The sequence below is a fragment of the Desmodus rotundus genome, chromosome 10 (assembly GCF_022682495.2).
Source record: "Desmodus rotundus isolate HL8 chromosome 10, HLdesRot8A.1, whole genome shotgun sequence".
NCBI lineage: Eukaryota > Metazoa > Chordata > Mammalia > Chiroptera > Phyllostomidae > Desmodus > Desmodus rotundus.
This window is the reverse complement of record NC_071396.1, coordinates 106,800,866-106,815,623: the sequence shown is the minus strand read 5'-3', so window position 1 is coordinate 106,815,623 and position 14,758 is coordinate 106,800,866. Positions and strand designations below refer to the sequence as shown.

Here is a 14,758-nt window from a genome sequence, read left to right as displayed (position 1 = left end):
ATTACAAATTCAATAAAACTTTTCATGCATTTAAGTTCTTGGAGAAAACAGAAAAAGATTAGTGGGTCCACGAGGATAGGCATCTGTGGTTTGAGAATACTCCGCAGCAAAGGGACCAGCAGACCCAAAGGACGGTGGGGCCGCCACTGCCGAGCTGCCTAATGTGCTGAATGCAGAGAGATGCTTAGAATAGTAATTAATCATTACCCTACTATCAGGTGAGAGGAAAATAAAAGATCATCACAGGGCTGTTTCTGTGAAGATTTTCTTTTTACATTTTAGTTATTGGTTAACTTTTAGGCATCATTTCAGTTATTATTTTATATTTTGTTTTATTTTTATTGATTTTAGGGAGACTGAGGAAGGGGGGGTAAGGGGAAGATAGAGAAAGAGGAGGGAGAGACATCAATTTGTTATTCTACTCATTTTTGCATCAGTGATGGACCCTTGCATGTGCCCTGACCAGGGACTGAACCCACAACCTTGGCATGGGGGAATGGCATTTTTAAATTTTAAATTGAAAAGGGAACGTAAAAACTAAGTCATCCCTTGAAGACATTAAGACAGCTGTGTAAAAGGATGAACCCTCCCAATTTTCCATAAAATAAAATAACATGTTGAATACTAGGATCTGGGTCCTGGCTAAGTAACACCTCCCCAACGATGCCCCTACACCTCCCCAACGATGCCCCTACACCTCCCCAACGATGCCCCCACCCTGACTGGCAACTGTTAGACAAACACTAATGTGATTTTTTTTCAGGACATACGGTGATTTAATTTTATATGCAACCCCCCTAAAAGCAGGCACTGCAAAAGCAGTGTGTTCTTTACTTACCCACAGGAGACATTTCCGGAATCCCGGCAGTGTAGGGGCCATCCAAGAATTTGGGCTCGTTGTCGTTGATGTCCTGAATCTTGATGACGAACTCCGACTCGGGCTCCACTGGCTTGTTGGTGAGCCTGTCCAGCGCTTGGGCTCGGAGCGTGTAGTAGGCCTGCTCCTCACGGTCCAGCCTCTTGGTGGCGTGAATATCGCCCGTGTTCTCATCAATAATGAAAATGGAACTTGCCCCTTCGCCTGACAAGATGTATTTGATGGAACCATCTCCTTTATCAACATCAGAGTGAAGCTGGTGAAAAATTCATGGGAGATGAGATTAACTTACAAGAGAGACAGCGAAATGGAGATACGTAACAATAGTTCTTAGGTCGGGCAGCAGCACACAAAATTACATCGGTCTTGGAGAGACAGGCTTGCGCGGACTGTGCACAGCGGACAGGCTATGGGAAGTGTCATCTTGCCCTGGTGAGCGAGCCAACTTCGTCTCTTCCTGTAAACAGTCTCATGTCCAAAGGCATTTCCTATCACTCCCAAAGATGGGAACTTGGGGTGTTATTTTTGACTGAGGTTTGTTCTTGCCAAGGTTAGACATGTTCCTTGAATTGAGCACTCAGTAAACATGTATAATGGGTTGATTTGGTCTTATTCCAAGCAAAAGGGACTTGCTATAGAACATTTGTAAATATAGATCTACTCTGTTAATTACTAGGCTTAGAAACCACTGCACTCTTTAGGGGGGCCCTGCCCTCCCACCTCACTCTCCTTTCCATGATTATCAATTATGGATGTAAGTCCATCGCTACACTGGTCTCCACATCCCGTTCTATACTTTCGAATTTGAAGCTGAAAAAAATTACACTGCTCTCTGAAGTCGGAATTTTAAATCAGTACGTGCCTGAGACTTCAACTAAAACCTTTCTGGAAATACCAAGAACTGCATTCGATTTGCACGGTTACCCCAGCATCAGCAGCCAGGGCGGCACGCCTGATTTGCATTCCATATCTGGATCTGTCCCTCCAGTATGTCAGAACATTGTGTTGAACAGAGGAACCTTAGGAAACTCAGAAATAATTACACATTTTCCTGAACTTCATAACCTGAGAGATCCATGACTCAGTGTGTCATTTCAACCATCTCTCATTCCCTAGAACTGCTATCATTCTGTATTTCGATTAATATGAACGCAAAATCCCGATTTACCAAATAACAAGGCTCTTTTTTTCTTCATCGTCCTACAGACCTCTGTTTCATTCTTTAAAAGACCGGGAGCTAAAACTATAAAATATGGGAGATGACTGTGGGACCTGCACGCTCGGTACATTTTCCTCCTGGGGCAGCTGTTGAGGAGAGCACTCCTTTGCACTATAGATCTGTATTGTTTTGTTTTGTTTTTTAAGAATTCTTTTTTTAAAGATTTCATTTATTTATTTTTAGAGAGAGGGGAAGGGAAGAAGAAAGAGAGGGAGAGAAATATCAATGTGTGGTTGCCTCTCACGCACCCGCTACTGGGAACCTGGCCCACACCTCAGACATATGCCCTGACTGGGAATCGAACCAGCACCCCTTTGGTTCACAAGCCGGCACTCAGTCCACTGAGCCACACCAGCCAGGGCTGCACTATAGATCTTTTAAGTACTCCTTCCACTGCATTGGAACAGCTGTGTTTACAGTCTGCTTCAGAATATTCAAATAACTGATTCATCCCTTAGTTTCTGTAGTTTTTAGTCAGGACTAAATAATACAAAAAAAATGAATTTCTGGCACCAGTTATAATTTAGATTTGTTCAGTGTGGAACGATGTAGTGGATCATGCCCTGGATGTTTTATCAAGCACGTGGAGAAACTGTAGCCTTGAAATAGAGTGAATTACTTAATTTTCCTAAGTCACTCTCAGGGTTACTCTTATCCATGTCTGTCTAGCTTTAGATGAAGAAAGCTGAGAATGATTACAGTTTGAATTATTGTGTGCTTCCTGTGTGCCAGGCACTGTTCTTAGTGTTCTCGACATACAGCCAGCTGTCTGTGGCTGCCCCAGGATTGCAAATCCCAGCCAGCAGGAGCAAAGCCCAACCACCACCTCTACAGTGGGATCCTCCCACTGGACAGGCTGGAGCATGCCCCTACCTGAGAGCTCCCCAAATCTTAAAGAAACTCGGCTCCTGGGGTGGGTCCCCTCCACACACTGTACAACTTACCAGAAGGGTCCTTTCATGACATTCTGTAACAGCCCTGAACTCTAGCACTGCAACAACACAGCAGCAGCTTGGGTCCTGAGACAAAGGCAGATGATGGGTGGAAACACATTTTCAAGCTGCTAACACCTCAAGTACAGCCCCTGTGCCCACTTCTCACGGCCACTCTCCTAAGGGCTCCTCACGCCCAGCTGTGCCTCTCTGGGATGGGAGTGTCTACACCTGACGGCTGGTGGTGGTGTGAAATGTTCAGGAAGATTCGATGACCAGACATGCATATGTAATACACAGCAGCACCTTCAATCAAAGGCCTGCTGTGTCTTTAAATCTGATTAGGGAATCGCATTTACAGAACCGGCCCTTCTGATTCATTTAACTAATCCCTGTCAGCCTGCTGCTCTTTTTAAGGCTTCTCCAATTACACAAGGACCCAATTTCTTCGCCCCCCTTGCCCTCCCCTCCCCCCCACACACACACTCTCACATGCACACACTTTCTCACACATACTCACACATACACACACACTCACATATACCCACTCTTACACTCATACACAGATATACACTATCTCTCTCACACACACACTCTCTCACATACACACACACCTGTTTCAGGAGCCCTTGAACTTTACCCTCCTCCCCAGCACTTGGCACTTTGCCCTTAGCAAGGACCATCTCTAGGCTTGAAATTACCAGCAGAAAATTGCTTTGAGTCTAAGCTCCATGTCCCTGCAAGGTCAGGACAAGCCGTGCACTTAAAAGTGGATGACCGGCTTTGAAGTGTTGAGATGGGTGCATGATTATCAGAGGCATCAGACAGTTAATCTGAGAGACGATGCACACTATAATAATCTTAATAGGTGGAGTGCGACCCATGATGTTAGTGAAAATCTACCATCCTTTTGCTCTGAAAAGGTATGTTTAGCAAAGAAAAATGTTGCAAGCATAGAACTACCAAATGGCATTCTTAAGTTGACACATGTCTATGGAGGCACAGGTGCATGGACGAACAGGGACACAGCCACACACAACAGGCTGCACACAACCTTTGTCCACAGCTGACTGTCAGAGATGGGTAAGTACCCCTCTCCACAGCAAAGACCTCTGGCCGGGGTGGGGGTGCATTCTGTGATCCCACAGCATGGCAAATAAATCACTAAACAACACATGAAAAACACAATCAAAACCAACTTTGTATTCTATTGCAGGCAGAGTAGAACTCACAATGTTATGCTGATTTCACTTGCAAATAACCCTCGTAAACATCTTATGAATCATCTAAAGAACAACAACAAAATCTTGGCTCATTAGTCACTAGACAAAATTCACCTGTGCTGCCTGGGTTCCTAATCCTTTTCACAATAGTTGTTGTGACACCACAGTAAATATTCACATAGTTATTTATTATTATTATTGCAAACGAGCACAAAGAGTGAGAAGCACAGGCTCCTTATCCTAGTCTGACTCATAAGGCGAAAGAAAGGGCAGGACAGGAAATGCAGTCAGTATGTGAATCCCGTACCTCATTCTATGTCAGCACCATGCATGTAACCAAGAGTCAGATCACGCTGGACTCTTCACAGTCTACACAGGCCACTAATATGAAGCACAATTCACAGGCACCGTAAAACAGAGTATGTTTCATAATTCATTATGGCTTCTGCTTGATAGGATACCCATCCATCTCTGTTATATCAACCCTTTCTTTTAATTTTCTCTGAGCGATAATCCTAATTTGGAATCTTAAAATCTTTTACTTGGCCTGTTACAAAACTGCCTAGGTATTCTCCTTTAATAACTCACATCATCTAGGCTGTCATTGTAATTGTCAGAAAATATGTCCCTAAAATATACATTGACTTATATCACACCGTCATCAAATACATTTAAGTGCTTCCCATGCTTGATGGATTTAACCCATATTCTAAGCACAGGGCTCCACGTGGCTGTATGCTATTACCCTGGTCTCTCCTCTGGAGCTCCAAAGTCGATCTGGGATCTGGGGTCACCAGTGCCTCAGCATAGCAAGCACTTCCATCCTTTCCAAAATTTCTCTCCTATCCTCCACCTACCTGCCTACCAATGAGGTCCAGGTTCCCTTGTAGTGAGGACTTAACAGTCTCCCCACTTTCCTTCATGGATTGTTGTTTGAATTGCATCTAATTCCGCTTTATATCAAAAATCTGCTTTCACTGTTTTCACATCTAATCCCTTCCTTAACTTATAAACTCAACAAGAGCTAGATTCTTTTTATCATCATACTCCACATTCTCAATAAACAATTTGTTGTATTAAATTTAGCAAATGTATAATCCACTTTGTAAAAACAGTCATGCTTGTTTTATTTCAATTTCTATCCATTTAAGCTTTAACAGCTTTAGGCAAAAAGAAAACAAACTAGACAAAGGAACAAAAAACACACCCTGTATATCTGGTTTGTTCTCCCTGCTCCTCTGAGCTGCCCAGGTAAGGACGGACACGTGTTCTGTCTGCTCAGGGTAACACTGGACACGCTGTTTTGTACCAGGACATTTACACACCTTTATTACCCAGAGACAGAGCCCTGTAGGGGCAGCTGTGATTTCATACACACACACACACACGTGTACACACACACACACATGTACACACTCTCCAGGAGCATTTTGTAGACCCCTGGATGCCCCTGGATGACAGAATCAACATGTTCTTGATTAATTTTTCGCCACCACTTACTTCTTTTATTTAAGATTATGAAGACCAAAGCTACAAACAGATCAATGTACTACAGTGACGACAACTTTCTACAAGGTTTTAATCAGCAAGGACCTGATACAAACTAATGAACTACCTGGTTTAGTACTTTCATCTGCTTAAAGAAAAATCTGAAAATGGCCACTATTTCTCACCTTAGTGAAGACTAAGACAAAAAAAAAATCAAATATATTGATCAACTTTTCTTCCTTCTAGGAACATCTTAACTCTACTTGTTACCACCTTACTGATGATCTGGCCTTCACTCTCTTAGTCTCCTCTTCTGTAAAATGGAGATAAAATATCTGCACTTAAACTTGACTGAAATACTGTGGCAACTACTGGAGATGATGCAATAGAATGTAACCCACATTATCAGAACTGTACTTTTTAACATGTTTGCCTTTAAAAACACTAAATTTAATATCATCAAAAACAAATCTAGACATAAGATGAAACTATTGGGAAAGAAATAATGTTTATCATGGAAACTTTGGCACCAAAAAGTAAAAGTAAGGAAAACAAATCTCTCCAGTAATCCTCACTAACCTGTATGATGAGGATGGAAAGTTACAGTTTTACATTCAATTTTTCATTGTAGTGAATGTTTGAGTGAGAAAAATGCAAAATTCATTATTATATAAATAAAAGTCTATGCTGTTACTACATTTGTGTACAAAAAATAGGGTAATGACAGCTGAGTAAAAATATGCATATTCCCCTTTGATGAGCAAGTTAATGAATCTGTGAATGATTTTTATTAAAGGTTAGCAAAGGACTTCTAAGGGGAATTCTCTACCATGGGTTTGCTTATTACAGATTCCTGATTTTTTTTAAGTTTGAAAATCTACTACAGATTGTTAGAACTCATGCAATTTACTTTTATTGAACTTTTCAAGGTGAGAGGGCAGATTTAACAAGAATTGGCAGAAATAAAACACTTGAATATACACATTACATGCAAGTTTTCTTTTCTCATTATGCTTAACAGATATTTTTCACATGCCACGACACACCATGTAATTATCAAGCTGTTGAAAACATATTCCACGTGGAAACAAGGGTAGGGGTCATGTGTTTTCTGTTTGAAGTAGTCCTAATTTGTAATTATCATTGCAGTCCAGGGCAATGGAACACCGTTTCCTTGTGAAGTCTCCTTGAGGTTTAAGAAGTACAGGTATTAATTATTGCACAGAGAGTAATGCAGGAAAGGAATCCCACCCAGGAAGTGCTGAGGGAAGGTGAAAATTGCCAAGAAAACCTCATTTCCATTTCTTTTTAAGCAACCAATACTCAGATGCTGTTTATTCTCCGAAAAAAAAGTCCATGCTCATTCAGTGGCATACACGTCCCCTAGGGGTCTCAGTTCGCAGATGCAGAAGCTGACTGCTACCGCCATGAGGTCGGCGCTAAGGAACCAGAGGTGCGCCCACTGACTGTACACTCCGATTCTTACCTAGCAGCTGCCCTTTTCACTCTGAAATCCCAGGCGATCCATCTGTTACAGATCAGCATCTGCACGTGCACCCTGGGCCTTGGACGGGGACATGAAGATAAGGGGAAGCCACGCATGTGGAAAAATTCTGTGACATGTAACTTTCTTTCCAGAAGTACAAAGGCGTGTGTAGTGCTACAACAGAATGACCTGCATTCCTCACGGGGGAATATTCTTGCTTTTGTCCGGAAAGGATCTACATGTGTGCCTACGGGGCGGTTTCTCCCATTAAGAGGCACTTTTCCGGCATCAGCAAGCCAGTGATAGCCGCTCAGAGAGGCAGCCCCAGTTCTGCACGGTACTCATCTCATCCCCGCTCGGGAAGCTGTCTCCAGGCTGCATTCAGAACGTTCAAACAACTCAATCAGCCTGGAGTCGGATTTTATTGAACCAAACGCCTCCCGGGCGAATGTCAGCGTGAGCACATCACCTTGTCTACTTCAGGGACGCAGGGTAGCACCTGACTCACTCAGTTCTAATCGCCAAGGAGTGCACCAGAAGGCAAACCCCTGGGTACTGTAAGCTTTTTCCCAGGAGCATAACTTCTCACCTCGCTCATTAAGTGGAGGTGGAGCAGAAAACGTCACGGAAGGGGAGAGCTGTGTTACTCAAAGGGCTGGGCCCACCTCTCCAGGGCCAGGTAAGTCCGAGAAGTGAGTCAAGGGGCGCAGTGACATTCACAATCCTGATGCAGAGTCATTCAATGTCTGCTAAACCCAATCATGACAATAAAGAGGGACTGAATATTTTTACCTACGCATTTCATTTTAAAGGTAGTTACAGAGTTATTAGGAGGTCACAGTGGAGTAGGCCCTATGTTTTTAAAAGCAAATAAGCTTGCTCTCAACCCAGATTAGCTAAGAAGCACTGGGTTGTGGATAATATCCTCCATCAGCACTCTTTGGAATGCTTCTAGGGAGTCCCCAGTTTAAACCTGTTTCCCTGTCTTCTCATGAGGGCAAACTGGAGGATGCTCATCACCAGAGAGCCACAGGCAGTCTGCGAAGGCTGTCCTCGAGACTTAGATATTTTGTGCATGCGTCTTAGAGAAAGAACTCAGGTAAATGCTGCAAGAGCATAATGGGTTGCAAACTATTTCACGAAGACTTCTGCACTGCACTGATTTGCCTTGTGCGTGCAAAAACAGAAACCATAACAGTTAAAACGATGAAAATAAAATTGTGGAGTCTACATTTGGGTGCGAAAACTTCAACACCTGGCAAATTGGAAAACTGGCAAAGAGAGCCATTTTGCCGAAGGGAATCCTTTTTTCTGGGCCATCCTACATCCAGCAACTAGCTAGTAGGGGACTTTTCAGCTGCTCTTCCTCCTCCTCCCCTAATTCAGGATAACTCTGAAGAGCCTCCCTAGCTCCATAGCTCCCCAAGGTTAGCCAAAGTCAAGGTTCCAACTGCTTTGCAGCTCAGCTCCTTCCTTGAGCCAACCCCACTTTCCTCCCTCCCTCCCTGTCAAGTGTTGATTCCAAGAACACATTCCAATAAATCCCCTGCGGGCAACTCCCTGTCTCAGTTGGTCTCTTGTGGCTTTGACCTGCACCGTACACAGGTAACTAACTCAGTAATGCTTAGCAGAGCGTGGCCCTCTCTACAGCTCAGGATAGTGAGGGCCATGTTTACATCATCAGGTGAGGGATGTGATCTTGTACATGTAAAGCAGCAGCAGCTGAGGAGGACAAGCCAGGTGGCAAGATTCCTAAAGGACAGAACCCTGAGCAGCAGGCTGCTGGTTTCCTTCCATCTACACCTGACAGACTCACTATTTTTTCCACACTCCCGAACACCTGAATATCTGGAAATTGCCCTGGGAATGAACCAGGCGCAAGAGTGAAGAGGATTCACTGTGATAATTTCCACTGGGGGAGAGAAAGGAGCGAAATGGCCTTCACTCAGCCCAGCAGCCAAATCTGTGCGCATGTCTCCCACACAACCCCCTCACCCCGTTTTCCTGGTCCAGGGTGAGTGTCTCATCTTCACTCAAGTGGTGTGAGGCCCAGATCTACTGCAGAATATTTCAAACAGCACATGCGTCCCTAGGCCCAGGCTTTTTGATTTGGAAAAGCCCTCCCGGTCATACTACCACCCACCCAGTGCCAGAACCAAGGGCCCAGAGGTGGAAGGAATAGAATAGAAGCCTTGGGAAAGGTCCTTCCCTTTCACTGATAACATCGTTTTGAAAGGTAGGAGAAAAAGGTTTATTGACTAGGTGAAAAAGAGAAAATAGGCAGGTCTGCAGAGCTCGGGCAGTAATCTGCTGAAAAGGTACAAATTTTAAAAACATACCTCAAAAACACTTCTGGCCTGAAATCAATAAACACAGACATTTCCTAAATGGAGACGATGCCCTGGTTCCCAGGACAGAGCCCTCGGGCACACGGCAGCCTCATCTACGGAGCAGGTGGAAGGAAGAAGACCGAGTTCTCCCCCAGGTCACCTGGGAGGACTCTGAGGCGCGTTTTCTTCTCTAAAGCTAAGTCTCACTTGGAGATGAACAAGGAAAAGGAAGGACCTGTACACCTTCCGGGCGCCCCCAGCAACCACAGTGACTTTGACGTTCTACCTCCCTACCGCTGGCGATCTTGACCATGGTGTTTAATGCCCTAAGAGTTTCCAAAAGCAAATGCAACAAAATCAGTAAAGCTATAGGAAGAAAACAGGAAATAAAAAGAGAGAGAAAGTGAGTGAAGTGGAAGAGACGGGCAACAATGGAGCACCAATTGACATAAGGGGAGCTAACCTCCAGTAGCTCTCATTGCAGACCTGGCACAGGCAGCGCCAGTGTTCCTGGGAGGCATGGCCTGGGCTGTGGCTCTGCCCACAGGGTGATCTGTGCCCACAGGAGGATGCCACGGCACCATCTGAGAAGAGGTGGCCATATCCCTGCACTAAGGAACAGGCAAGGGAGGATGAGTAACACGCTTGCTTATGACTGATTTTCTTGCAAAATCCAGTTTGGCTTTTAAACTAATGAAATCTTGTCCAATTTTTAAAATGCAGTAAGTTCTCTGAGTATTTTCTGAACAGCTACATTTATTTCATAGTTGGACTCTGTCCCTTCTTTTCAAATGAGTACCAAGTATTAGCACTCTGCTCTCCATTAGTCCACAAACTGAGAGTCAAGGAGAATAAAACAAGCTTTTTGGCAGCACAATGAGAATCACTAAAGTGAGTCAGAGCAATAGTGAGACCCATTCACATCTGTTTAAGCATCACGACAAAGGACAAGAATCGGGATGGAGGCCGTGCATGGGTGCTGCTCAAAAGTTGAACAACTCGAGGCAACTAGCACCTGCCTTCTCAGGACATGAGTTTGCTCATCTACAGTGTGGATCGGACTAGGCAGTTATCCTGACAACTCGCTATGCATCCTCTAAATAAACTTGGGTGAGCCACAACCTCCCACCCACACTCCTCATGTATGTGTACACTGGCCGTTCCAGGAACCACACAAGAAATGGGAGCTGAGTTTTAGGGGGATGATAGGTACACGATAATGCCTTGGGTTAAACAATTTTGTAAAATCACATGCAGGAACTGTGTGGTTATGTCACCTTGCTGAAGGCAGGACTGTTGCAGAAAATGTTCAGATGATGGTATCCTCCAAAAATCCCATGGATTTATTTTGTAACATTCTCTTCTATAATTTCAAAATGTCTGTTTTGTAATGGTGTGTGGGGAAAGAAAGGCCTTAAGACATTATTTCAGGGCACTTGTGAGTGAGGATCTGTTCTCCCTTCTGTATACCAGTAGTAATTTGGCTAAATAATGCAACAGAAGTGATTAGCTTTGATTTAAAAATGCATGTCAAGAATATACACAAAGTATCTTTAAAGGGCCCATCAAAACAATGTGCTACCTAATCACAATGTCAGCACAAGTGCACTTATTTAAAAGGAAATATTATCAATAGTACTTACTTACAAAGTATATTATGCACAAATTCAATTAGTACCACTCGCAAATATGCACACTAAGAAGACCCATCTGCTCTCTCTTTCCCTCAGATTTTCAGTTACACGTGTTCTCAGCATTTCATCCTGACACATTATAGACACGTGGCTTAGATGTATAATTCTATTGCAATGTTAACTACACCAGACTCCTCGCAACACAACAGGGATGATGATGATAACTTCCTGGTCGAAGGCTGCTACCTGGGACAGCAAAGCACAGAAACACACCTAGAGGGCATCACTCTGTGTGGGTGTCTTCTATGCAGCTTCTACTAACTGAAACTTCCTTTACTGCGAACCAATCAAAATAAATAATACATAGGGTGGCAACGGAATCTCCCTTCTTTTTTACATTACTTGCAATTTCAATGTTCAAAACATCCCATAACAAAATAGGCCTGTGTTGTCACACGTCAAATAGAAAACCATCAGTAGTCACTGTGACTTAGGAGTCACGGGAGCAGTCGATTCTGGACCACAGTACTGTGTGAAGTGGCGCCCCTTTGATTGCGATGGAGCTATGCCAACATTCTCCTGCAGGCCTGATCCCATCCAACTCAGACCCCATCCTCCTGTTAAATAATGTCGCTGCTCTGTTCCTTCCAGTCACCGAATACTTCTTTGCTGTACACTTGCAATCCTACTTTCATCCGCCCTGCTTGAGGTATGGTTTTATAGCTCTCTTATTCAAATAGCTAATAGTGAGAGCTAATATTTATTGTGTGTGATTATGTGCCAGCCACTGTGGTAAGAGAGACTTTAATTCTCCTAACAAACTTCTGAGGTAGGCATTACTGACCTGACTGTACACACGAGAACATTTCATGTTAAGGGGATTCAGTGCCTTGAACGACCTTCCACAGTGACACCACACACTTGAACTTAGCTCTCACCAACACCACAGCCTGCATTCCTCGATCTTACCCGTACCATGCTGCCCCTCCCTCTCCCTCCCATACGAGACGAATGACCTAGGTCTAGAAGATCCAAGATCCTTGTATTTCCCCATATAAAAACCCAACATGAGTTCACAGCTGCTGAATTTTTTAGTTTTTGCTTTGGATCCCTCCCGGTCTTCCTCTGACCTCAATCCCCAATCAGTCTTCAGTTACCTCAATAACCTGACAACATTTTCTCACCGCTTCCCCCATTACAGCCCCAAATCAGGGTTACATTATTTCTCATACACGTTAACAGCATAGCAACCACGCTTTACAAAAAACGTGTGGTGTCTTAACTTGTCTCCCTTCCTTCAAAGTCAGGAATACATAGTGTTATATGATGGTCATATGATCTTATCAAAACACAATAATTTGCCCTGGCTGGGTGGCTCAGTTGGTTGGAGCATCATCCCGTACAGCCAGAGGCTGCTGGTTTGATCTTTGGTACAGCACATACCTAGGTTGCTGGTTCAATCCATGGTCGTGGTCTCTCTCCCCTTCCTCTCACTCTAAAATCAATAAACTTATCCTCCAGTGGGGCTATTCACACGCACGCACACACACACACACACACACACAATTATTTTATTGCTCTCCAGCTCAAGAGCAGGAACGTGGTAGGGTGGCTGTCTACAACTTTCCATGTTAAAAAGCAGTTTATCCTTCAATGTTTTCAATGGTGTGAGGTCATATACACCACACTCAGTCACCGCCATGAGAGAAAAAGAAACCCAAGGTTTATAACTGAAGATGTCTTTAATTGTACCGGGTATCCTAATGTCTGAGGGTAAAACAAAAAAGGAAGCATCTTACAACTGACAGGAAGTACTGTTTGTGCAGCCATCTCCTATTTCCTTCTAATTCTCCCATATTCTTGTTCTACCTTCCTTCTCTGCCCTGGAGGGCCACAGGCTTTGCAAAGCAGGAACGCGTGGCCTAAGGCTTTCCACAATCAAACCCATCAGATTTCTCTGCTGAAATCACCCCTCTTTTGCACTTGTCACACATGAAAACCAAGAAAGCCAAATAGCATGTGAAAGAGCACGCAAGACATTGATTATTACATGTTGCTCAAAGTAACATGATAACATTTTCGACAAAGGACAGCATTTTGTTTAGCATTGCTACTTCATGGGTTTTCTTATTCTTACTCCTTTTACAAAATCGAGCCTCCACTGCCGTCACTGTGAGGGACAGAATACTTTGCTGATAAGTACAGTGTGGTGAGACTCGGGAGCAGTTCACAGTGACCACCGTGAACAAAACACCTGGTTCTGGGCGCTCCACTCCACAGACCAGGTGCAGTAATACGGTCACCCAGGCTTTTAATGCAGTGGAAAATGGTTTTTGTTTTGTAATGGAGTGGCAAGCAGTGTCTTCACGGGAATGTCTCCCAGGTCATCCGTGTATAAGAAATATCTCATAGAGGTTGTGGGATGGAGACGGAGTCACACGCACTGCGTCCTCACCCACACTGAAGTTGTAAAAGACGATTACAAAATCCTCAGTACAGGTAAACCAGAGAGAGGAACCAGAAGCCGTGTGCTCCATGGAGGAAGCGGAAGGGAGGTCTCAGCAGCAGTGGGGCCAGGCCAGAGCATCGGGTGAGGATCCCTAGGGTGGAACGTGGGGTGGCACCCCCCTGGGCCTCACTTCAAGGTTCAGAATGACTTTTGTAAATGCTGAGATGTATTGGGCGTCGTTGGATTTTTTAATGGAAATTAGTGAAGAGCTGAGTTTTGATGTGGACCCAACAGAATCAGTGTGTGCGGATGAGGGCGGCTGGGACCAGGGCAGTGACTGAAATAGGAAGAGTGTGTGTCAGTCGTCTGCTGCTCCGGAGGGCACACAGCTATGGCGCTACAGTGCAACTCTGTGGCCCTGGGGGGCGGGGGGAGCTGAAAAGCAGAGTATTCTAGAATGCAGTATTATTCAAACACTCATTGCCTTAGGAAGACGATACACAGATTCTCCATGTACATTGTCTTTTTTAATTATAAGGTGAGAAAATGAAATATAAAACAACTACCTCACAGTCCTAGGGTGGCACACCAGCCACTGTTGCACCTGCAAGCTTCTCTGAGGGCACGATAATGGATTATTTCCAAGGCTCAGGTATTTTGATTTTTTACCATATACTCAACAGACGCTGACCTCAAGCCCAGCTTAGAGGACATCAACTTACTCCTCTGGAGCACAGACACTGGGGAACCCTGTCTTTCTCTCCTCTTCTTTTCCTCTTGCAAATCCTCCTAGAGCCTCCCATGTATTTTGCGCTCGAGAGCAAAGACTGTCTGCGGCACATGTTCTGAGCATCCATGGAGGAGGCGGGACTCTTAAGAGCTGGTGTCCTAATGCACAGAATGTCAGCCTCGGGGGCTCCTCAGAAAAATATCTCACACACCACCATAAGATGAAGAGCTGATGTCGTTTTCCAAACTCAGTACCCACGTACACATAAACGTTACCCTACCAAACAGAGAAAGGTTATTTAGTCAAATGCCATTTAATTAAAAGTGCAGACATCAATTGAAACTAAAGGTCAAAGAGAAACAGATGAAGGATTAGGAGGATTGGAGAAGC

At 44.2% G+C, this 14,758-nt stretch overlaps 1 protein-coding gene across 1 annotated transcript in view; it reads right to left on the bottom strand.

The window, feature by feature from the left end:
• CDH7 (cadherin 7) overlaps window positions 1–14,758 on the bottom strand; it is a 116,216-nt gene that overhangs the window by 66,190 nt on the left and 35,268 nt on the right. The window contains exon 3 of the mRNA XM_053913341.1: window positions 839–1,133. Within this exon, the coding sequence (XP_053769316.1) occupies window positions 839–1,133 (295 nt within the window). The remainder of the gene's footprint in view (window positions 1–838; window positions 1,134–14,758) is intronic.